Below are 26548 nucleotides of genomic sequence, written 5' to 3'. Positions count from 1 at the left end.
AGCAATTTGTAAACAGAATCCGGCTGAATATCAGGTATACTTAAATAATCAAGGGATGATTCAGGGAGAGCATGATGTTGGTCAGTGATACTTAAACTAGATTTTTGAAAAACAGAATGAAAAAATGAATTAAACAAAATAGCTTTATCTTTCGCACTCTCCGCGACCTTGTCCCCGTAGTTCAAAACAGACGGATAAGACGACGTTTTTGTTTTCGTCTTGATCCATGTCCAAAAGCGCTTGGGATTAGATTTTATGCTATCAGAGAGGGAACGGATATATTGTGAGTAATTCTTTTTGGCAAGCTTTTTGAACGTTTTTCTGGCCGTAATGAAATCATTTTTAAAGTGTATTAGTTTATGTTTTTTCCACATTCTGAAAAGGTGTTCTTTACGTTTCAAGATAGCTCTAATTTCATGGTCAAACCATGGCGGCATTTGGCGTCTGAATGTTTTGATGGGGACAAGATCGCGGAGGGCGGCGTCAATTAAATCGTAAAAAACAGTTACACAATCATCAACATTGTCTTCGGTGTTAATGATATCAAAAGGAACTTTGTCGAAATGATCAATAAGGTCGCTGTCATTAATTGCTTTAAAATTATAAGATTTTCTATATAATCTATTATGACTAATATTGGTAACATAAAAATTTAAAGACAATATAAGAGAGCGATGGTCAGAAGAAAAAATATCTTGACCAACAACAATGTCAGAAATAAGTTCCTTAGAATTGCATAAAATTAAATCAAGAATATTATTGTTACATGTAGCCGTAACATTACATTGGATCAAATTAAGACCGTTCAACAAGCTGTTAATGAATAGTTCACCAATTGAATTTGTGGATGCTGATCCCGTACCATCAGTTGTCCACTTAATGTTGGGAAGGTTAAGATCTCCTACCAAGATGAGTTGATGCCGGGGGTAAGTAGACATTGCATCTTCAACCAATTGGGCGATTTTTAAAATACTCTCACGATTGCTGTTTGGTGCTCTATAGACGACTCCGATAAGTACAACCTTACTTTTACTCATTTTGATTTCAGTCCATAGTAATTCCACATCTTTATGTTCAAGATGGACCAATCGTCTCGATTTAAACTTGTTGGAGGTAAGCAACATAATTCCGCCTCCCCTTCTACCATCGTTTCTGTCTTTCCTATGTGTGGTGAAACCAGGACAGTATAATTCTGAGTCGGAAACAAATGAATTGAGCCATGTTTCAGAGAAACAAACGAAGTCAAATGAATTATTTAAAAGATGACCTTGCAATTCAGAGTTGTATACATCTAATTTATTTTTTATGCTTCTAATGTTCTGATAGTAGAGCTTAGGAGTGTTGTTGTTATTGTTTTGATTTTGATGACTGGACGTGGTAGAGCATGTGGAATTTAAAACATGTTGGCCGATCGTTGGTCCGGGATTGACTTCGATGTCGCCACACTTGATAAGCGTAGGTTGAAAAGTTGAGACACAAGATCTAGCTGAAAAGTATGGAACTCTGGCACCACTGTATTTGAGATGAGTAGTACCATTGTTCCTACAGCGTCTACAATCGAGTAGGCCGGCAATTTCAGGCTGAATGCCCAGCCATTGTTCATAACAAAGGTGGACATCGGTATTAATTGTTGTGTGCAGGTGTGTACAGCAATGCACAGTGAGGCCTAGCAAGTTGTGAATGATTAGAGGTAAATAATCGTCAAACTGCATAAACTTACGTCCGTTGATACATTGCACAGTGTTTATATTTGCTTCAGGATGATATGTGCTGGTTTTTAAGATGAAATTATATCTTAGATGGCATATAATAAAACACAGATAGAGAACGTAATGAGAACGACGTGTACTGGCCATATTTATATTATTTACGATTCATTTTCTGAATCGTATCAATCAAATCTATTTTTCGATAATTATAAGATAAGATAAGCAAGTTGGTAATGAATGGTAATTGCTTTTTATTTAATTATATTTCGTCATTACCGTTTTTTAATGATTTCTCAACCTTGTATTTTATAATTATCAGTCAATTTTTAAACGTTTTAATTGTCTATTAGCCTATCTATTATATACCTAAGTTCATCCATTACCATTTCATTGTATCACGCCCTATAATTACAGGGGCGCAGCCAGCAAAGAATTAAAGGGGGGGTCAACCAATATGTGAGTATTTTGCGAGCGAAGCGAGCAACCATGGGCTGGGGGCCAGGGGGCCGCCAAGGGCCCCCGGTTGGGCAATCTAGATCATTTGAATCGGTTTACGCACACACAAATATGACAATGTTAACACTAATAAACTGAAACAAAGAAAACAAAAAACAACTCTCATTTTCATTACAGAACATTTTTATATTCCAGGCTGCCACAGACAAACACTTTTTTTCTTGCTTGTTTGTTGATTTGTGTAGAGAGGCTGTAAACTCAGAGGAGAAATTATTTGAATTCCTCCCTTTTCACCAATACAAAAGTTGCATGAAATGAACGTAGAGATGCAAAAGTTTGAAAAAAGAAATTAGAATGATAGCATGGAGGGAGTGATATTATTAAATGAGAACCGTAAGGTTAGAGTTCATACACTGTGCAAGTCCAAGAAGCTATCTTGGCTCCGTGTGTATGTGAGACGCTTATCATACCCAGTACATACAATATTTTGTTTAAAAATATACCTATTTTGTTCGAATGTATAGTATAGGTGATAGCTTATACATAATTGTAATAACTAACTTCTAAATTATTATCATACATTTTACGTTAGTTACTATAACGGCGCTCTTGACATCGCGTGATGCATCTTTAAACATAAGTTTGGAACATATATTCTTCTTGGCTTGGAGACAGAATTCGCGAATGACATTCTCTGTATTAATGTTCATGTTAAAGTGTATGTTCATGAGGCACAATCCCGAAAGCTGCTCATAAGACATGTGATTTCCCAAACAGGTTTTCGTTCTCCATAAAGTCGAAAAACTCCGCTCAGCTTCAGCAGACGTTACGTGCATAGGCCTACGCGATTAGAAGAAGTGCACGCACATTCGGGAACACATCTGGATCCGCTAATTTTACACAGTCGCTTCCATCACTGAAGCTCGGAATGAAGATGTTCGTGTCTTGGCAGATCATCGTACCAAATTCAAGTTCCTTGAAGACTTCTTCAACATTACACTTCACTATAGACTCGGGTGCTACGCCAAATATTTTAAAGCATGGCCTTTTATCGGCAGAAAAACGGGGTTTTAACTCGGTTTGTAATCAAGAAGTTGATTTGGTAATACTGCTCGGTAGTAATCTTCCACAGTATCTCCAGGATGATTTGATCTGTATTGTTGTCTCATGTTTTTATTTATTTTTTTCTAAAAAAAGGGGGGGGGGGGGGGGGGTCAGGACCCCCGTGACCCCCCCACTGGCTGCGCCCCTGAATTATATATAGTAATTAACAAAAGGAATGCGTTACGTAAATACATTTTCTTTTGGAAATTAGCCTATGTAAGAAAGTTTCATGGCTTATATTATCAATCGTTCGATTAAGTTTTATATAACACCTAAATTAATTCCTGTTAATATATTGGACGATTGTGGGTCAATAGCGTAGACAGTACAGGTTGAGGTCACACACAAACAGGCTACAGCACATTGACGTTCAAAATTGACCATTTTTAAATTAGTAGATTTATATTTATTAGCAAATAATACATTGTTGGAAAGGAACACATGTCTTCTTTCAAATGCTGTGTATACAATTAATTAGAGGAAATATGGGCATGTGATTCATATTTAAAGAACTATCTGTGATTTGTATGTATTTTTACGATTGGAACAATGATTAATGTTAAAAAAATGTCGAAAGCGTTTTTTGTAAGAAATATTTCTTGTTTTATTTACATACAGTACTTTTACTTTTAAAATGCAACAGCGCCGCCTATTTTGTATATTCGCTGCGAAGATGTTGTAACTGATTTCGCGATGTCAGTACATTTTTGGAGGGAATGTACTAATTTAGATCAAAAAGGCATTTAAATTAGCTTTAGATTGTCTGTAAGATTTTGATTAGTAGGAACATCTCTACAAGACGTGGAATCGTTGGAAAAAAACATTATAAGCTGAGCCTATGCCTTAGCCTAGATGAGTTCCAGTTGCCTTTCCTCTCTAGTCTAGTCCTACTAGGCTAGGCCTGTTATTTAGTATTAGGCTAGCCTATGCCGCCTAGGCGTTTTAGCCTTGCTAGTCTAGGCCTAGGATTGTTTGGTCGTTTGTTGACATAATTAACACTACAGTAGGTGGTGTGTTTAGATAATCCATTAATTAATACTATTAAAAACCAAATGTTACCGTTTTAATCAATGTAAATCAAATGTAGGCCTTGACTTTTTTGACTTGCCTCAAGCTTGTATTCATTTTTTTTTTTTATTTTTTTTTTTTTCGATTTTTGTCTGAAAATACAAAATCAAGTAGTATAAATATGAAACCCTATATGTGCCAAAATATTTATCTTTTTACTAATATTAAGACAAAACTCCGTCTGGAACCCAGACTAGCATTGAATATGTCTACCTTTTATTTAATTAAAATGACAGGAATCTATTTAGATGTTATATAAAAGAAATACTGAATTTTATATTCGTGTAATGGTACAATAATGGCATTTGGTGAATGATCATAAAAGGTTATATTTCAACCAGGGAGTTGTTATTTTACAACTCCCTGTTTCAACGATGCATGCGAAGCTACTACACACAGTATTACAAACAATTACAATTATTGTTTATATTTTTTTCCTACAAAAGTGATTAACTGCGAAATGGCCTAGGCCTAGTGAAAGTTTTTATTAATATTCAATTATCATGTTTTTGGGGGACAAAGAATCTTTAACCGAAAGGGTTAGTTTGCCATCCAGCTTTTGGCTATCATTAAGAGAGAAATATTAAAATAGCGCCACCAATTGGATAAATCTCATCATTGGTCACGTGGGAAAGAAAAGGCGTCGATTTTATTAAAAACTAGAAAAGCGTGGTTGTCTTCAATATTTTGTTAAAGGTTCTTATTAATGTATTTATTTATTCATTATTGTTATTTTTTAATTCTTGACAGTTATTTTAGTGTTCAGGATAATAGTGATGTATTGTAGTTTTGATAAATGTCGGTAGAAATTTGGTTGGCTTCGACTGAATTTTCTAATTTATTATGAATATCCAGAAGCCTAGACCACCGGTCGGTAGAGAGCCATCCAGGCAAGCGGCGGCGGATTCGGCAGCCAGGCCAGCGCAAGAAATCAATATGGCGGTGGTGATTCGGTGCTTTATTTGCAGGCCTAGGTTCTTTTAATCGAACTGGCCTTTTGTGACGTATTTTAAGCTAGGCCTATATGATTTGTCCGATTGTGCAGCGATTTTAGAAACAATCAATGTTCTAGTCTAGCCTACTCATCAGAGTCTAGGTAGGCCCTACCCTAGAGTTAGCTAGGCCCTAGGCTAGTAGTACTAGTAGATAAAGTAAGGTTTTTTATCGTTTTATTTAGTTAATTACGAATGTATTGTTGATCAAATGAATGATTGTTCTAATGTTCGACGAAGACACGCCATGCCACCACCGGCCAGACTCACGAAGGAATGTGCTGCAGTTAAGGCTATTTTTCTTGCTAGCTAGGCCAGCCTAACCTACTATTCTATACTAGGCTAGGCCTCGAAGCATCACTTCTTTTTAAATATGAAAATAACAGATTTTTGCTGTCAACAAAAATATTGTAGTTTTATTTTGTTAATAAATAATACTCTTTATAAGTAGACCTTAACATACAACGTAACAATATTATAAATTGAAATCGTTTTTATTATCTAAATAGGCTATAAATAATCATTATTCATAAAATGACGTAATAAAATAAAAAAATCAACTTTTGATGAGAAAAAAAACACCAAAAAACGCATGGCCCATTTTTTTTATTTCTTACATTTTATTTATATATGGTCCCATTATTTTTTTTCAGTTTTTGAATCAACTGTTTTTTCAACCGTTTATTACAAGAATTTTTCTTCACTTTTTACTTATCACCTTACAAGTCTTTTTCTATTTGGTGAGTATTTTTTTATTGAGATTTTTTTTTGAGGATGCAAACAATACAGTCCGTATTTATTATTTTATTTTTATGTGATATATTTATTCAACTTTTATTGTCCCAAAATGAATGGTTTTTTTTTAAAATATTAAATTCTTGTGTTTTTGACAGTGTTACATGCTGAATTATGACAATTTTTATTTCAAAGTATTTTTTTTTTCCAAAGTTTTAGTTTTTGCTGTATGCTGCATTATACAGTATTTTTATGAGTTATCAACTTTTTGTGAACTTATATTTTTTTAAAAATTGTATTCCAAGGTTTGTCCTGGCCCGAGTTTTTAAATAAATATTTTTGGCATATTTTTAAACTATTGGTATCATAAATTACTGTATATTGAAATCACTTCAAGATTCAAGAAATTGTATTGGTCCACTTTAAAATAGAAATTCATTTTGCTTGACATCATTTTAAGACAATAAAACAAAGAAAAATACATCAAATTGCAAAAGTTAAGGTTAAATTATAGGCCTATGTTAAAAAACTATTAAAAATGTAGATTGGAAAAACGCCATCGGCCCTGTATAATTACTATTAAAACAATAATCGGTTATCATCAAACGTCAATCATCAAATATATTATATAAATGTGCTGCAAAATAACTAAAAGAACGGTGGAAGCATTCTAATTTTACTTACTGGGTACCAATACGTTTCTGCTTCAAGTAGCTCTAGTCAGTGCTGGGTGATATTATATACTCTACAGAAAAGACAGCCAACTTGGAACTGCCCCCTCTGTGAAAACGTTTCGGCCACATAAGGTTGACAAAAATAGGTTACTTGTTTATATTTTAAATGCACATTAGGACATTTTTCAACAACTGATGCCTCAACTCATCCTTTCTGACCTTGCTTGCGTCAAATATTTTCCACAGATGTGTTTTACTACAGTACAAACAAACTACAAAGTCTTTTTACAAATCAAAATGCTTACTAACTTTATAAAAAAAAGACCATGGGTGGATTGCTATAAGTGGTGTATAAACAGTCTTTATCAGCTATATAATTTGTGACATAAAATTTGGTCTTTAGTCAGACTGTCTATCTGATAAAGCCGGCTTTAATCTGGGAGTTAGACCAGCGGTCAAGACTGTTTTATAGCAATCTGCTCCATAACTAAAGACGATAAGACATACAGTACAACTTTTACACAGGGTCTGTGTTACAAAATCTAACGTAAAAAACAGAAACAAACCTATCTCTAAATCATGTGCAAATGCATTACTTTACTTTGCTTTCAGTCTATCCACCTCTCTCTCGTAAGCGACATTCTAAACCTGGACATCTTGTAAGCGATCACCTTCCTAAAGCGACCATACATCGTAAGCAACCACCGTCGTTAGCGACCACCTCTATTGAACGATCACCATCTCTGTTAAGGGACCACTTCTCATAATCGCCCACCTCTTAAGCTTGGTTCCCACTAGAACGTAACGCAAGGACGTAAACGCAACGCAAGCGTTTTAACCAATGACAAGCGAAGTTATAGACGGTTAGCAATCACAAGCGAATAAGCCATCGCTTGTGTTGGTCAATTCACTTGCGTTATGTCCTTGTGTTGCGTCGCTAGTGAGAACCACGCTTTAACAGAGACGCTGGTCATTCAATAGAGGTGGTCGATTATGAGAAGCAGATCCTTAAGACTAGAGTTCAACATTAGCTGGCGTTTTCTATATTAGCGGTTGTAACAACGGGGTCCATTTATTTCTTGCTGCCACCAAACTTGGCTCATTTGACAGTCTACACAGAGTCCATGATGGAGTACTGTAGTGAACTCTTCCAAAACCTTATAACAGTAATCCATCTTCAAAGTTTGCTTGCTCCATGTTTCTTGTGGCAGAACAAGTCTTCTCAGATAAGTTTAAAGCTCAGGTACAGGCATGAATTTTAAATATAATATTTGGTTAATTGTACATAAATCAAATATTTGTAACAGAAATCGAGACGAAAAAACATGAATTTCCCTTAAAGGGGGATTCTGGGTTTAAAATTGCTTTTAAATATCGTTTATTTATTAAATAAAAAATATTATAACAATATAGACATGTCAGAATGAAGAAATAATAACGAGAAATTAAAAAAATAAAATTTCATATACATTTTAGGGTAAATTCATGGAAAGTCTGTTTTTCAGCAGCTTAGGGAAGCTCATTAATATTCATGAGATATTCACAAAATCACGTCATCCGTGGATTCCAAACTCGCGACCACCCGATCATTGTGAAATACATTTTTTGTAGATTTTCTAAGCTATGCCTAAAGTGTAATAATAACAGTAGCATATATTTATTTGACATTTAATGAAATTTAGTACAGATTACGGAGTCATAAATTATATACTATTTTTATACCTCGAATAGTACAGATCATATTATCGGCTTCACGTACTAGGCTAGGCCTAGCCTACAGTAAATCATTTTTTTTCATGGGTGAGAGCCATTCTGACTAGGGATTACAACGCTAAAACATTGGGGCCCATCATGGGCCTAGCTAGCCTACTACTAAACGATTGGCCCATAAATAACAAAACTCAGTGGATTCCAAACCCATCCTATCAACCAAACTCCTAAACAATCTAAACCTAAAACATTCTACAAAATCGGCTGTAAATATCGCCGTTCGCCGTCCGCACGTATGGTTTCCCGATCGTCTAAGTAGGCCTAAAATAGGCCTAGTTTACTCTCCAAAAAAGCGGATACTACTGCATCAAGCAAGTAGACCAGGTAGTAGGAAGGAGACCTAGCCGATCCGGCCCAGTTAAAAATTGAGCTAGCTAGTGTAGTAGACCCTATGCGAATTGATACTACCAGGCCTTTTACTAGGCTACACTTCTTAAAATTAGCAATACTTATGTTTACAAATATTCCAACTCTCTCATTCGAGCTATATTATCTATACCATTTCGGTAGGTCGAGTCGACCTTCAATCAAATACTGTACATCGTTCATGTTGTAATTATAGACGGGGTATACTCGACCCGACCAGTTTGGTATTGTATACTGTATCTGCTTATCACGTGACGCTGCCAGGCGTGGGCAGGTATAGGATAGAGCACGTGTATCGATCGTCGTCTCGCTCTCTCCTCGCTCAGCAGGAATGTATACGTTACGCTTCATTGATTTTGAAGGCTTTCCCTAAGTCAGTGCGAAAATCGGCAAACGTAAAGTGCAAACATATCTAATTTTTCACTGTTTTGATGAATTTTCATAGAACATTGACTTTATAAATGGAAAGACCGACTAAAATTACATCAGATAAGTATAATTTTACAAAAGTAATTGATATGGTTAATGATAACGGGTCGTCGGAAGATTGACCATTTCACGAATTTCCTATTCTCTGGTAACACAGTGTCATATCGCCGTAGCTGCACTTGTAATCTGGCCTTATTTCACAGCCTTCGTTCTGCTTCACTGGGCGCTTATATAAATTGAAACTTTTACCGTTCAAGAGACAAACAAATATATTTTACATTTTTTACTATTCATTTTAAACCCGGAACCCCCCTTTAATACATGGTCAAATACAAATTTGGCAAAATTCTTCCATAAAAACCAGGAAGACTTTTTTTCAGTAGTTAGGTAGTTAACCTAATGTAATAACATGTCTGGTGACTCCCTAGACAGTGAAAAAAGATGGTGGATATACAGTGGATAATTTTTGCTATAGCATGAAAATAAAAATCTGAAGTTGAATAAAAATATCAGAAATGTAATATTCAAGTTATATTACCTATATTTAGTCATCTGATAACATTTTTTACCACACCATTTATTTTTTCATAGCTTTTTAAAATGCCTCTCTATTTACAAAATTTGTGTACAAAAGAATAAAGATTTTACTGTGTAATTTGAACTGATATGAAAGTGCTTATTTTCAACAAGCTCGTGTAACACAAATAAAATCCCAAAAATTATGAAACATAGGGAAAACTATAGATCGATAATTATTGGAATGTATGATCAATAGAAATTTTTTGCCCGTACCTGGCCTTTAAGGACTATAAATCCTATGCACATAAAATTAGTAGTACTTTTCTAGTTTACACAGCCACAATCTTTTTCAGACAAGAGACCACTCGAATTAGCCGCACTCTTTTGAAGCATACAGTATCTGAACTGTGTACAGGTAACATCTACTGTGCAGTATGTCCATCGCTATGAACGATGATGGTTGGAATTGTGCTACAGAAATTGAAATGATTATTTATTGTTAAAAGAGTGATTCAACATACATGCAATACATCTTTAGTACTCTCAAAATACATTCAAAATTTAAATATAACATTTCTCCACACAACATACATAAAAAGTATGAATGGATGGTGGTCACCATTCAGTAAATTTAATTTGGCCTCCAGGTAGAATTTATTTAATTTTAGTATATATTAATGTGAATAATGACAAATATATTTAAAAAAAACTATAAATTAACGAAGTATGCATAGTACAAAGTAGACCTAGAGCTCAAACACGGTATTGCAAACTAATTTTAGATAATAGATTGAATTTCCTTTAAAAGATTAGTCTAAAGATTGGGAGAAAAAACACAGGACCATGCCAAAAACCACTCATATTTAGTCTTTCACATCTGACATGAGACATTTCTGGAGTTGGTGATGGTATTTTAGGGCAGGTGTTGAAGGGTCACGATTGGTAAATCTCTATACTGAGCTGAAACATCTTCGGGCCAAAAAGTGGTGGTTGCATATTATTCTATACCAGCGAGATGTAATAAGCCAAAGGCTTGTGGGCGTACTCCAGACTGAAAAGTGATTCCAACAGGAGGGGGAACCAACAAGATGGCGACTGTAAATTTTTTCAAAAACATTATTTATTATAAAAAATGATATCTATTAAGTATTATAATTCATTAGGACCACATAAATTACAAAACAATTCTTATCAAAGCACAGTGAAGTTTTTACTCGGGGTACCTGAGTCTAGGACTCTCTCATCTTCTCTTCCATCCGACATTTTCATTTTCCCTTATTTATTTGTAGTATTGAGCTGGGATTTGGCATGAATATACTACAGGGACATGTCCTCAAAGCTATAGAGCCGGATTTTTTAATTTTAAACCGGATGCAGCCATATGACGTCTTGTTTATAGGCTTAATACGGTGCGTTGCATATCTTTCTCATGCAGATAGGCTCAACACATGCGTATAGCAGTGCATACTGCGCAGGGCATATGTATCTGATTGGTCGATTACAGCCGCCATCTTGTTGGTTTCCTCTCCATGGAGAATCACTTCGATAACATTGTTGTTACACATCTAGCCTTCGGCTATATAAAATATCATTGTTCTATACACTCATTATGGAAAAGGATGCTCCTTTCCAGCATATTGAGGGTGCACTACTCCATCAAAATGACGCCTCATTTTTAGCTTTATTCTATCCTACAATGGCTTTGATGATAAAAAGTGGTGAATTAATTTATAAATATACAAATAATGAATGGAAAAAACATGCATTCATTTACAATTAGTTCAATGGTAGAATTAATAGCTGTTTCAGGGATCGGAATTTGAGGTAAAAGAACTTGTTTTATGACAAACCCTAGACGAAAAAAAACTGCATGACATGAGTTAAATATAAATAATATTTAATATCAATCATGCACAAAAAGTGAAAATGTCAATGAATTATTATCATTGTTTACTTTTTGTATTTATAAAACAAATTTTATTAAATCATTAGAAAAGCATTCAAAAATTAAATCAAAAGTCGTCTGGAACTTGTTCCGATTTGAGCTAAAAAATCTTATACAGAATCAATATGCTTGTAACATAAACAAGGCAAAAAAGAAATGGGGTAACGTAAAAAGAAAATTATTAACTTGTATTTCTTAAAATTACATGTATTAATTTTTAATTGTTTCATTATTATTTTAATTTTTATTATATATATATATATATTTAACATTTTTTTTTAATGACATTTTATACAATTTCTATATATAACTACAATGTGTAATATGAAGAATGAAATAAAAGTGGGTTGGCCCCATGAAAGAGAAAAAAAAAAATATCATGTGACCCAAAATTGTCTAATCAAATTTATGAATGATTAATATGGACAGGCAATTCTATATTGTTTTCAGAACCATGAATCGTGGAGGATACAGTGGTGGCCATGGTGCCCATCACGGCGGCCATTATGGTAACATGGGTGGATACAATGGAGGCTACGGCATGGGGCATGGTCCAGGACCAATGCACAATTATGGGGGTGCAGGAATGATGGGAGGGGGAGGTGGAGCAGCGGGTGGTATTGGCGGCATAGGTGGCATAGGTGGTCAATTTGGAGGAAACAACATAACCAACAGTAATGATCCCAAATCAAAGGCGTCGAGAGTTTTTCTTGGAAATCTGAACACTGGAGTTGTTAAGAGGCCTGATATTCAACATGCCTTTGGTAAATATGGACAGATTTTAGGCATTTCCCTACACAATGGTTTTGGATTTGTTCAGTACAACAATGAAAATAGTGCTATAAAGGCTGTGAATGAAGAACAAGGCAGGGTTATGGCATCTCAACCATTAGGTAAGCATTATTGTGTAATGTCCCTTTAACAAGGCAGGGTTATGGCACTTAAACAATTGAGTAAGCATTATTTTGTAATGTTCTTTTAACATTAAGTATTATCTTATAAGAATTTGAAATAAGATTCTTACACTACAGACGATGCGGGTTTAATTTAATGATTGTAAAATTACAGTCTTCTTTTTTTTACAAACAGCTTCTTCAAAGCTAACTACCAGGCTGATTTTTTCCCCAAAGACTTTCTCAGAGAGATTGCCTGCAAGATACACAATATTTCCCAATTTAACCTAACCCTCTAAATGTGATAAACCGATAGTTCCAGTTCAACAAGTCTATACAGTACCATTCAGCCAAATGAACTGGCGTGCAGAAAACTGTTAGTGTAATTCCTATTTAGTCTATCCTGTAATGTCTTCAGTGGCGTATTAGGGATTAAGGGGCCCCTGAACAGGGCCCAGGAGGAATAAAAAGCCATCACTTTTAGTGTCCCTACACCAGGCCTCTGCGTTGTGCCAATAAATATCTTTGATACTGTACAAATGTATACATGCCAAACATGTTTGTTGTGCCCTATTTAAATTATTGCTATTTATCTCACTAGATCTTCGAATAGCAAGTGATCCAGACAAGAATCGACCAAAAGGATTTAGAAAGATTCAGGGAGAATCATTTAGGTAATTTAAGACTTTCTACCTGAAAAATTGACTGCTATATATTTTTCAGTTCCTATTTGATTCACATTAATAAAGTCGCAAAATAAGTTGTTCCTCTTCGATATAATCAGCCAGTTGAAATCGTGGAAAAAAACAAGTTAAACTTTAAAAAAAATAAAATTTTAGGACTGAACATCTTAAAATGGCGGACAATATAAATTGACATCTATGACCATGTATTCATCACTATAGCAGTGAAATGTTGGTTAAAAATCATATCCATCTTCATTTATCAATTAGATCTTTTATTATACTTTTTCTAGGTGACTTTTTTACAGTATGTCAACATTTTTTCATGAACATTGTCGGTTGTAATACTGTACTATGCCACATTAAACAACGTTGTCATGTCAGGTGTTGTTACCAACTAACACACTTTACCATTTCAGGTGTTGTACAACACAGGTGCTTTAATGCTGTTCCACATTTAGCACCTTTGTCATATCAGGTGTTGTAATATTGTGCCACATTGACTACCTTTGCCGTGGTGTTGCAAACAGTCCCACATTAAGCATTTTGTCATGCCAAGTGTTGTTGCCAACTAACACAATTTGCCATGCCAGGTGTTGTACAACACCTTTGTCATATCAGGTGTTGTAATACTGTCCCACATTGAGCACCTTTGTCATACCAAGTGTTGTGTTACCAACTAACACACTTTGCCATGACAGGTGTTGTTGTACAACACCTTTGTCATATCAGATGTTGTAATACTGTCCCACATTGAGCACCTCTGTCATACCATACAACATACTTTGCCATGTTGCCAGGTGTTAATATACCACCTTGAGCCATGCCAGGGGCTGATACCAAGTACAATACGTTTTCCACGCCAGGTTTCTATTTGCGCAGGTGCAGCTACAGTACTGTATGTACGGTTGAACAAATGTCTTAACCATCTTCCTATATTTTTTTTTTCGGCACTGATTTTTTATATAGTGGGTATGTGGACCCACATCAACTCCCAGTACAACCCTGTAGTGGGGCAAATGGCAATCAGCCAACAAGAAAGAGGATGAAAAGGTTTAATGATTCCACAAATATTGTAATCGAAGACAAAAAAGAAGCAGACGGTATGTATTTTAATGTCTTTGATTTTCAGGAGGTAGTCATTTTTTTATCTTTTTTTTTTTTCATTTTTTTCATAATTTATTACCGCTTATTTAGGTCTTTTTCTAAGAGATTTTTTTTATAACTAATATAATGTAAATTTAATGAAGACTTTTATTTGTATTTGAAAGAATGTCTGTTGTCCATCTGTTTGGAGAATAGATGTTGTTACAAACTGCAGTATTTTTTATACAATTTTCCACATTTTCAAAAAATATCTTTTAACACAAAATGCTTTTTCTACTATGCACCGTTGTAAATGCAAAACAAAATCGTCTTAGCAAATGACCCCATTTGTGTCAAACATATTTTGTAAATAAGAAGTAAAAAATTTAGATTATAATGAGGCTTGCTGAAATACTGTACGTGGAATTTTTGGCGGAAACACAAACCTAAGTAATCGTATGCGGACTATTTCTGTCTACTTGTTAAACAAAATCTGTGAATGTGTCAATTTCATGGAAAATGTTAGCTCTGTTTTCTGTTCCACTATCAAAATAGTTTTACAAAATAGTTTTACAAAAGGATGTGCCTAAATATAGTAGTGATATGATGTCATTGTGTCCATCACATTTTGATAGTAAAGTTTGATAGTGTAGTCTGAGCTTTAGTTTACTTACCTTACCAATTTTTCCAACTTACCGATTCACAACTGTAAGGACATTTTTGCTTTTTGTGAATTCAACAATTTGCATAGTAGAATTTGGCTAAAATATCAATAATCAATATATTTCTATAAATTATTTTTTTTATTTTGGAGACCAATTCATGTTTTCTTCCTCATGCAGAACCACCTGAATGGCAGTGCAGTATCTGCAAGGTCAAGGTTCAAACAGCCTGGCAATTAATTAAGCATGCCCACAAAACCCATGATATTCAAATCTTTATGGAGAAGCCAATACCAACATAAACAGACTAATAAGGTGTGTATGTTTCTGGTTTTTTTTCACAATTTACAATTTTAAACATCAATGTTTAGTTTATTTTGAAAATGTTATAATACCGTACTCTGACATAATTGTAAGAAAATGGTTTTAATGAAGTATCATGAGGATAACCCATAACATTATACTGTATGTTGCTTAACATTGGAGCAATAATGATTGATTATGTAATTAACAAATTTCATGTTTGCCTTGTTGTGTTCATGACAATAAAGATTTATCTTATCTTAATTAATTGGAAAGAAATTAAATATAATATATATATATATATACTGCACATTTGACTTGATGAAAAGCTCAATTCATAAGCAGAGCTATATAAAATAAATAGATTTCTACATGTTATTTGCACACTACGGACCGTTTCTTGAAGTAAATATGAACATCTTTTTTTCAATTATTAGGTGCTAGGCTTTTACTAGAAACCAAACACCTGATTATTGGAGTTATCACCTTCATAATGTAGTGCCAAATAAAATAATAACTTATTTACATCTAGTTTTATAACTACAGTTAGTAACCAATACAGTATTGCACACAGTATAAACATGACCATAAGGCCAATTGGTAACAATGTTAAGTTACATTTATTGATCATCAAGGATTTAAAAATGATATCAGATTTGTCAAAACAATTAAATAACATTCAGAAATTGCTCATACAATGAAATAAAGTATTTCACAAAAAGAATGTAAAATGGTGCTTAATGGATAAATTATTATTTTAAGTGTAGAGTATACTATTTGAATAGCATTCACCAGTTAAATACTGTACAACATAGAATAAGAAAATAATATATATTTTTTAAAAAGTGAAAGGTGGTTAAATCATCTTTTACCAATTTTCCCGCAATAGATAAGTGTCTATACTGTAAATAATAGAGTGCCAATGAATTACACTATGCGACACTTACAAAGCCAATGAAGAATATTATAGCCATCTTACTGATGTCATACAGTAAGGCTGCTCTGATAAATTTATAAATTAGTTACTGAAAACTGTGTTTGTTTTATACAGTAGTCTAGATGCATACTTTTTGGCACGAGTGTGATTCCAATATGGAATATGATACTGTACCAATATTTTTATTTTAGGCTTGATTTCAGACACCATGCGATTGTTCTGGGTGTTGGTGTCCTGACTGAATCAATCAAATATAGACAGTCTTTCCTGATAAAATCAGGATGCCACAAAATGCCATTTTTTAAGGGGTGAAACAGAGCTCATCCTCCTCTATGTCTGAGGTTTTGCTCTATGGACTTAATATGGTATTAATTGCTAAAATACAACACCTAAAGGATATCAAAATACCAATTTAACATACACTACACTATTGTTTAAAGACTTGTATAACATGTTTTTCCACACTTGGTATGGGGATATTTATTATTTATGTTATGTTTTTTATTTCTGTATTTATTTATTAGTTTTTTAGTTTATTTATTTTATTTATTTCAGGTGTTTTAAGTGCAACTTAACGATGGCACTCCTGTTTCTCTTTGTTTCTTATTCAAAGACCGCTTTTCACCTTGTAAAAATTCCTGAAATTCGCAGACGTTGTATGTTGACCAATAATAGCGATAACAAGATCCATTTTTTTGTAAAGAAGATATAGTGGGGAGATTGGAATAACGTAGTGTGACGAAAAATATGTTTGAGGGGTGAACATTGATGGGCGGGAAAGGGGTAGACAGTGTTGGAAAAAAAAAGCATTAAATTTATTACAGTTACTCAAAATTTTTTTTATCAGAAGTGATGATAACACTGTTTAAAAAAAAAGTAACATTGCTTTATATATGTAAATAGCTTAATAATTTAGCAGCATTGGTTTGACTATAATCAAATTATTTGTCATGTTAACCACTATCATTATAGGATAATTTCTTATATTAGTATGACAACAAACATTTTTTTTTAGTGTTAATATTGTCTCAATACTCATCATCTTGTACATCTTTAACATACGACCTATAGGAGGACTCTTCTGAACTACACCATCAACAAGAACAGTCAATTCCACTTCAATACATTAAGCTCTGTCTACACTATCAGACTTGTTTGACAAAAAAGGTGTGATGTGCCCAAATATGGTAGTGATATTACCATGTCCATATATGGGCACATCACATTTTTTGTCCATAAAGTTTGATAGTGTAGACAGAGCTTAAGACAGACAGTTGCATCACTGAGTTATTATCACTTAATACACAGCATATCTATGTGTGGAATATTAATCATCAATAAATAGCAGTAGTGAAAAAGTTAATTTTTTAATTATTTTGTATTTGGTAACATTTTCTATTTGATGATTAATTAAAAATACTGAATAGTATCAATAATCAATCAAGTTTACCAGATAAATGTTGATTCTCCATCAGAAGTATTAATCATTAAAAGATAAACTTTATGAAATTCATTTTTTATTGATATTTATTCGTAATATTAACATTAGACCTGTAGCAGTGATAAACTAACTCTTGTGTGCAACACGGAATTCTAACACAAATACAACATTTTATTCAAATTTATTGCATAATATCATCATCATCATTATTTTCATCCTCAGCAACAACATAGGTAATATCAATTTGTAATATGCTTTATAGTGAATGTGTTTTATTTTTACACTAATTGCTTTTGTTAATTTTTTTTTCGTAAGTAAGAATTGTGCAAATTTTATAACAATAAATAATTGTACGTGTACAGACACTGTTATACTTATTGTTTCATTGACTGTATTACTAGTTTTGATTTTTTTCTGTTAGCTAGTTGAATATTATACTATACTATATGCCAGTATTAATGTTACTCTGCATTTTCCAGGAATTGGGGTACTGCATTATCGTTATTTCGCATTGAAAAATCTTGGTTAACAAATACAAATTGTTAGCCCTGTTGTTAAGATACAAGGTTATGTTGGTAGACATTACTGGCCAATCAAATAGGCTCTGTAACGACTTGTACTCTGCTGGTATTGGGTCAGTGAATGCACAAAACTTGTTTTTGTTGACACATGTTTTTTTTTATTTGTGTATGTGTTTGTCTCTGAGCAACACATACACAAATCAGGTATTTGGTTGTCCTGGCAATGGTATTCCCTAACAATGCGCGTCCCCTGTTATAATTAATGGTCTATTTGTTTATTTATTCTTTTTACTGTATCTTAATTAATGTAACTAGTTTTTAGTGGGCCTCCTATCACAAGCCCCTTGGGGCTTCTTAGAGATCCCTTTCATCGTTAAAAAAAAATGTTTTTACTCCTTGCTTGTTTTTGTTTGTTTATGAGGTGAATAAAGAGATTTATGTTACAATGCCATGTATATATTCAATGATATATATAGAATTCACGTTTCAACTGATGAATAAAAAAGCGTAACAACAGTGTGTGTAGCTCTCTGTCAATTAAGTACACTAAACAGGTATAAATAGTATTTCTGTTTTTCTGCCTGTCTATAGAGACATGAGCAAAAGTGCTTTCTGAACATCACCGAATACAAGCTGCAGTGCATTTGAAATCAATTTAGTTTAAATCTGTTAAAATACCAAGTACTGTAACTCGGAACTGCCTCTCCTTAAATCGAACCATTTCCAGAAAAGTTTGTTGAACTTGTATTTATGATCCAAACCAATAGAATATAATTAATCTTATCCTCATGTATTATTATTATTATTATTAAATATTATTATATCCTTTACTGTATATCATCTTCAAATTTATTTCACATATTGTATTCCAAATGTTGTTATTTATGTTCTGTTGGTTTAAATAAATGTTACCAAATCAACAACAACAAAAATCAGTTTAAATTAAATTACAGAATATGCAAATGAAACGAAACCATGTAATTTCAATAGCTTAAATGTGGATATATGTTTTATCTATATTATTCTGTAATGTTTACCTTTTTCTATATTATAAACAGGATGGAGCATCAACCAACACCAAATGGTCAAGGAATTGGGTAGGTATTGTAACAGAAACAGTGGAAAAGATTAGGTGTGGTATTCCATTGGGTGGAACCGGTGCCAACTTGTAGTGTTGAGAGAGATTCAGAGCAGACCCACCCAACAATCAAGTTTGCTCTCTACCTCCCATGCTCACTTTTAATCTTTTGGTTTGTGGATGAAATTTACATCCCAGCCTAAAGATTCTGGGACAAAGTTGTCTGTAAACTACGAAGGATTTCTATCCTATACTTCCATTAATAAATAGATACATTTTCCTCTGAATAAAATGGAACAATCTGTGTAATGCATTATTTTTAAATATGAAAAATATAAAATCTTATTATTTAAAATCTTTATTTTTTAATATTCACTTTTGATATTTTAACACAACATATCATTCTTTTGTATGTAGTTCCAAATTAAACACAAAGCATTTTAAATGTTGTTCATCTATACTCTTTCTTTAACTTTTGGACATGGTCATCCCTCATTTACTTCTTGTGAATAATGTATGTTTAACATGTTAGTTGTTTCTGTCAAGTTTTGTGTCTAATAAAATTTTGCTTTGATATGCAGTTATTGGGAAGTGCCCATTATAAAGTAAATTATCCATAGCAATACGTAAACTACACTTGTTTGATAATTGCCTCTCAGTGAATTTGAATTCATTTGATTAAAATCTGCTTCACTTGGTCTTGGTAAAAAAAAAGCCAGTTTGGATACTGTGTCATTCCATGCCAAATCAACCAATTTAACAGAAATTTCCAGGGTCCTCATCTCTGATTTTGCTGAAAATGTAATCACATTTATCCCAAATAGAGATGGGCGTGGCACTTTTGTAATGTAACTTTTGAACTATTGCAAATTTTGAACTGAAATTTTGGACATTTTCATTAAACCAATCAAGGTACATGTGATTCAAAATCAGAGATGTGACACTGGAGCCACTGGTTTACCGATGATAGAAATCCACTGTCTCCTAAATCCGTAACAGTAACGATCTATGTTAATCCTAAGTTTGCGGTACACCATGTATATTTGGTTCTGAAAAGAACTGTTGAGTTTCTCAATGTTTTAATCAATACTCCAAGGACTACTGAAGTATATTGATCGAAATGTCAAGAAACTAGAAAAGAAAAAAATATGTGGTGTACCGCAAACTTTATATCAACATATTGATTTCGTCACTTTCAAAGAATATAGTAACAATCTACTTTTATGCTTAAATCTGTTTAATAATAATATTTCAATTATTAATATGTCAATTTTATAAAAATGCCTTACATATTAGTTTCAACATTTCTAATAGGACTCCAGAACCTGAAGTTCAAATGGAACAGTAGTAAGTTTTAAACCAAACATGTCGCCATATTTTTTGTCCTATGTGAGAAATGCCAATGAAAGAAATTATGCAGTCTCATTAGTAATAAAATATGAAATATTTGTGAGTGAAGAACTCGTGCATTAATCATTATAATACTATAAAAGAGCTATAGTGTAAAAAAAACTGAGTACTTTCTCAAACGTTTCAAACTCTATCATAGATCTTTATCAACTGACTTGACTGCTTGTTGACAAGCAGCCTGGTCATGACGTCATCGGAATAAGTACTCCATTTTTTACGCTATGGCTCTTTCAAAAAAGAAATGTTATGAAATTCATTTTAATGCTGTTCATACAATATGATGCTGTTTTTCCGGAGTCTGATTCAGATATTTACACAACTAGGGTAATCAGATTTTAAGGTTTTTGGCAATTCTCATAAAGGAACAAAATATTGCATATATCTCAATCTCAGCAATTTCTTTTATAAAGATTTATAAAGCACTGTACCTATTATTAAACACATATGGAAACATACTGCCATAATGCAGCTAATAATCGGCACAAAGTTGTGTCTTGACCTTACCAGGTACCCATTTGTACACCTGGGTGGAGAGAGGCAATCTGAAGTTAATTATCTTGCAAGCAATGCAATGAGCATTGGATTCCAACCCACGATCTCAAGATCAGTATCAGTGTACAACACACTGCGCTACATGCCCTCATGTTTTGGTACATAATTAGAGGTGTCTTTGAAAGATACAAGACCTGCTCATGGTTTTCGCTGATTTGCATTAAGTTATTTGTGAAGTTACGTTATTACTTATTCTACATCATAGAATCCCTCAAGTTAATTAAAATGTTTAGGTAATTTTGATATAGAATTGGGTTAAATAGACTGTGGGTTGACCATGTCCAAAAAATAAAAAAGTAAATTCAATAAAATGATCACAATTCCAAATTAGTCCACTATCTAAAAACCAGAAAATTTGCCTAAACCAGAATTCTTCCCCAAATTAAATTTAGTTTAATTAACACAATGCTTTTATTGTTTTATTTTGAAATAATAAATTGTTTTAAAGTTTTTTTTTACCCGGGCCCTGTGAAATGTTTTAAACATGCAGGTAAGAGCACATTCTTGATGTGAATAAATGCATATCTGTAAGCTGTTTATTGGTTAAAAACAATTAATATTAGAAGTAGTTTCAGTAGACTAGATAGTACCATTCATATACTTTTAACTCAAGTGGCTAATGCAATAACATAAAATGCAATAGCCAGATGTTTTGTCTAACTAAAATATTTGTGCCAAATATTCTGAACACTTGACCTGGAAACAAAGGTCAACATGCAAAATGTGTTCACTTAAATCAAGAGTTGGGCAAAACTACTTTAATAGATTCCCTCGCTCGTTAAGTATTTTGTAGTACTGACAGTTCTTACATGAATATACTTCTCTCTCAGTAATGGCATTGGACGGCTAGGAGGTATGATGGGAGCATTACAGAATATTATTGACCGTAACTCGCCTGGCAACCTGACCAACAGCACACATCCCAATGACCTCGCTTCTCGGTTATTCATTGGCAACCTTAACACTGGCCTTGTAACAAGACAAAATGTTGAGCACATATTCAGCCAGTATGGCAAGATCACAGGAATATCATTACACAAAGGCTTTGGCTTTGTGCAGTTCTGCAAGCCAGAAGATGCTATGGATGCGAAACGAAAAGAACATGGCCGCATCCTTGCAAGCCAGCCTTTAGGTATGTTGTAAAGAAATGCTTTTCTTTTATTAGATTAACTCAGTCAGCAAGATAATCCTGTAGTAGGAAGCTGACCTGTGGATAGAAAGGCATGGGTTCAAGCCAGGTATTTTAACTCTTGTTGCCAACCACATTCTTTGAACAAGACGTTCAATAATTAATCTTGGTTCCCACTAGAGATGCAACGTAAGGAAGTAGATACAACACAAGTGAGTTGACCAATGACTGTTTTAATAATGCATCGTCCGTGATTGGTAAAATCACTTACGGTGCGATACGTTCTTGTGTTGCATCTCTAGTGGGAACCAAGCATTAGTGCTGAAGGCAAGAACTATACATAGTTTGCAAAAGAGGTGTACTGAATTGCTGATGCTATTTTGTATTGGGTGTAGTTTCTGGTTTATAAATATATACAAGGGTGAGTTTCAAAATCTCAAGATATCTAATAAGAAATATAAAATTTGTTCAATAATATTTTTTTTATGCAGATTTACACATCGCAAATGAACCAGACCGAGAACGACCTAAAGGATTCAAGAGAGTGCAGGATGAAGCTAAATACACGTATGATCAAATGCTATATTGTAACATGCCGTTCCCCCACAAAAGCCGAGTACACATGCTGAAATGCTATATTGTAACATGTCCTAATGTAAACCAAAAAAATACTTAATATAAAAATAACATGGGTTTGTGTCTTTGTGTGTAATTTACTTTTTCTCATTGCGTGGGAGAAGCTACGCATTTTTTTTCGCTTACCGCTACCGCTCGACTGTAAATTGAACTTTATATTTTGTTTTTGTATTTTTTAGTGGCTATGTAGACCCAAATTTACTCCCTATCCACCCGACCCCAGGACCACCTGCCAAAAGAAAGAAAGATGAAGTTGATGGTAAGTACTTGACCCGTACCAATAAACAAATCTTTCTTAATAGTGGACGAGCAACGTGGGATTTAAAAATTCAGTTCTTTAATATTTTGTAACTGTAAATATTTTTTTTAAATATTTGTAGAACCCGATGACTGGCAGTGCAGCATTTGTGATGAAATCACCCATACAGCCTGGCAACTAATCAAGCATGCGGCCACCATACATGAACTTGTGATTTACCGCGACAACAAGGCTATGCAGACGTCCTAAACACAAAACGTCCAACGTGCTTGAATATAGATATAGTAAAACATGCGAAAACACAAGTTGTATAGAAATTTTATTGGTAAAGAAAATCTAGTGTAAGGGTGTTGGTAGGCCATTTTATAGTGGTGCGTCAAAAGCATGCTTCCTGAGAAAGCCATGTTTTCACGGACGGATCCAGGAAGGTTGCGCTTGGGGCACACATTCCTGTTATTGACAGAGAAAATGAAATTATAAACTACTTTTTGATACCTTATTTTTTATAGACTATATATTATGTGTTATTAGTGCTCCCCTGTCCTGGATCCGCCCCTGGTTGTTGCCTAGAATTACTTATTGGATTTTTTAAACCATTATTAAATTTATCAATAATTTGTTACATTTTTAAGAGATACAGTACAGTCAACTTTACCAATACTGAACACCCTTTGGCTAGCCTAATATGTCTGATTTTGTGGTATTCAAAATGTGTTTTTAATGGAAAAAATACTTTGGGACCTTTTGGACATCTAAAAAGTCTGGTTTGGGGAGAGTTTCCAGTTTTCAGACAGTTCAGTATTGAGAGAGTTGATGGTATTATACTAATTCAACATTATTAACAAGTTACAATGTTCGTTATTATCATTGTTTCAAAATTATGAAGTCAAGTTTTACATATTGAATTTATTAACAGTTGTGTTTTCATATTATTTAGTTATTTTGTTTAGTTACGTTATATATGAGCAATTTGCATATTTTAAACAACTTTTATTTGAATATTAACCATTATTTCAACTATAATTACTTTATTGAGAAGTAATTTTACTTATTACATTATTAACATTTTATCATTTGATATTAATATTATTTAGATGTGTTGTTGAGAATTAATATTTACGTATTGCATTATTATATTGTCATTTAATATTAACATTATTTAGTTATGTTATTGAGTGTTTTCATTATTAACATTGTTGTCATTTAATTTTTACACATTTATTTTAACCATTATTTAGTTTTTGAAGACATTGTCAATGTGTCGTTATATAGGTGCTTTAAATATGTTAATGCATGTTACAAATAATGTTTATAGATGTGCGTATTTGTAGCTATCTGCAGGGTGGCATGCTCTTTTAAGGTTATGTAAGGTCATACTATCCTACTGCATGCCTGATAGCATTAGGTAGGGTTTTATGACATAGAATTGTTAATCAACATGTTCCAATTTAAAATTTAATTTATATTTTCTACCAGAAACAGGTTAAGAATTAAAATAGAATTTACAATAACTAGCCTGGCAGCGCATGGTAGATGATGTGAATTTACCTTATGTTGTCTTCGATTTTAAATTAAACCTAATCACTTTTGGCAGTTCTTTTACTACTTAATATCCAAATAACTTTAAAAATGTATTGTCCCCCAAAATCATGAAAAATAAAGATTTTTAAAATCGGACTTTGAATAGGCCATTTTGCAGTTTTAATGAAGTTGTTCACTTCCATAAGAAAAAAAACGGGGTAAAAAAATTATTTCACCTATAAAAAGACAAAATAAACAAAAACCCAAAAACTCATTGTCTTCCAGACAATTTGACCTTTTTTGCTTTAAATTACATTTTTCTCAGGTAAATAAAATTTTTTCAGACCCAATTTTTTGTGAGAGTGAATAACTATTATGTGACATTAAAATAACATATTCAACAAAAAAATTAAAAAAAAAGATTTTTTTAGGGGGACAATATATCTTTAAAAATGATGTTAGCATATACTTAATTACATTTTACCAGACATCGATTAGAATGACCACTTCATACTAAGTACATATGAGAAGTAATTCTTAGTGGGACTCGAATCAGTAGTAGTACAAATATCTGACCAATTAACTGAACTGATTTTCTGTTCAATATGTTAAACCACCAATATTTATATTTTCTGTTATATTTGAGCTTTAAAAAGATAGTTGCATGATAGTATAAGTACAGCAGCTTAAGCTTGGTTCCCACAAGGATCATCCAAACAGTCTCTTGTGATTGGTCAACTCACTTGCGTTAAAGTTGAAACCAGGCTGTAACCTTTTTGCTTTTTAAATCATTAACACCTGCAAACTCCACACTAAATCATATTTACTTTATTTTAAAGGCCTATGCTGTATAATACTATCATGAGATCTAAATATATAAAAGAGAGTTGTCAGAGATATTATTGAGATGTTTTTTTATTAAGCCATAGGGTAATGGTATTCCAGTGGGTATATGTTGCAGGCCTGTCTTTGTCAGCAAAACCTTTTGTAAAATAGTGTAAATGGTATAAAGTTTCATTCCTCACAGCCAGCCAGATTTATTAATGAATAAATGTATTTGTGGTGTCAAAAATTTCCTTAAACCATTGTTCACAAGTGTTTTTCTGTGCTGTTTTAAATGCGTTTACACAGAGTAGAATGAGATCATTCCACGATCACCTATTTGGTTTTATGGTAAACGTGTATGGAGTGATTTTTTGTAGGGTCATAAATGTAATTGAACTGTTTGTTCGTTCCACGCTGTTCATTTACAGTTCATTTCACATTTACACAATCAAAAGAATTGAACAAACCTTAGAGGTTTTCAACTCCAAAGCTATGATGTATGATGTGATTGGACACGGCAATAATGTTGTTGTCCTGTGTCATAATACCTATGCCAGCCCAGTGGCATAACGCAAAGGCACGAGTCCTCTCGGACGTTTTTAGCCCTTTTCGACATATTTTATTATATTATATTATTATTTTCATCTGGACATTGCTCTGGGGCCTCCTGGGTTTAGCCAATAAGCGCTCAGCTGTTATGCCACTGCGCTAGCCTACAAATTGCCTTAATGTGTTACAGACACTACACCAACATTTTCCTTACACAGCAAGTGTAAGTTTAACTAAGGGACATACGGATATATTATATTTTTCATCATCTGTATTAAATGGTTAATTAAACGATT

At 33.3% G+C, this 26548-nt stretch overlaps 1 protein-coding gene across 1 annotated transcript; it reads left to right on the top strand.

The window, feature by feature from the left end:
• Positions 1-4861: 4861 nt before the first annotated feature.
• On the top strand, positions 4862-26520 carry LOC140056274 (polyadenylate-binding protein 1-A-like). The gene is made up of 10 exons (XM_072101589.1): positions 4862-5033; positions 5983-6069; positions 12218-12660; positions 13262-13334; positions 19352-19390; positions 20686-20718; positions 22164-22465; positions 22954-23029; positions 23278-23357; positions 23479-26520. Exons 3-10 carry the CDS (start codon positions 12222-12224, stop codon positions 23604-23606), a joined length of 1170 nt encoding a protein of 389 aa, XP_071957690.1. The 5' UTR covers positions 4862-5033; positions 5983-6069; positions 12218-12221; the 3' UTR covers positions 23607-26520.
• Positions 26521-26548: the final 28 nt, after the last annotated feature.

Source organism: Antedon mediterranea, chromosome 8, assembly GCF_964355755.1.
Source record: "Antedon mediterranea chromosome 8, ecAntMedi1.1, whole genome shotgun sequence".
Classification (NCBI taxonomy): Eukaryota; Metazoa; Echinodermata; class Crinoidea; order Comatulida; family Antedonidae; genus Antedon; species Antedon mediterranea.
This window is presented reverse-complemented; position numbering and strand designations above follow the sequence as displayed.

What these genes read in the sequence shown, in the direction of transcription:
- LOC140056274 (XM_072101589.1), top strand. Translation starts at nt 12,222, where the DNA reads ATGAATCGTGGAGGATACAGTGGTGGCCATGGTGCCCATCACGGCGGC. An exon ending in TATGGCATCTCAACCATTAG is followed by an intron (nt 12,661 to 13,261) that starts GTAAGCATTATT and finishes TTATCTCACTAG; the next exon opens with ATCTTCGAATAGCAAGTGAT. An exon ending in CAGGATGAAGCTAAATACAC is followed by an intron (nt 23,030 to 23,277) that starts GTATGATCAAAT and finishes TGTATTTTTTAG; the next exon opens with TGGCTATGTAGACCCAAATT.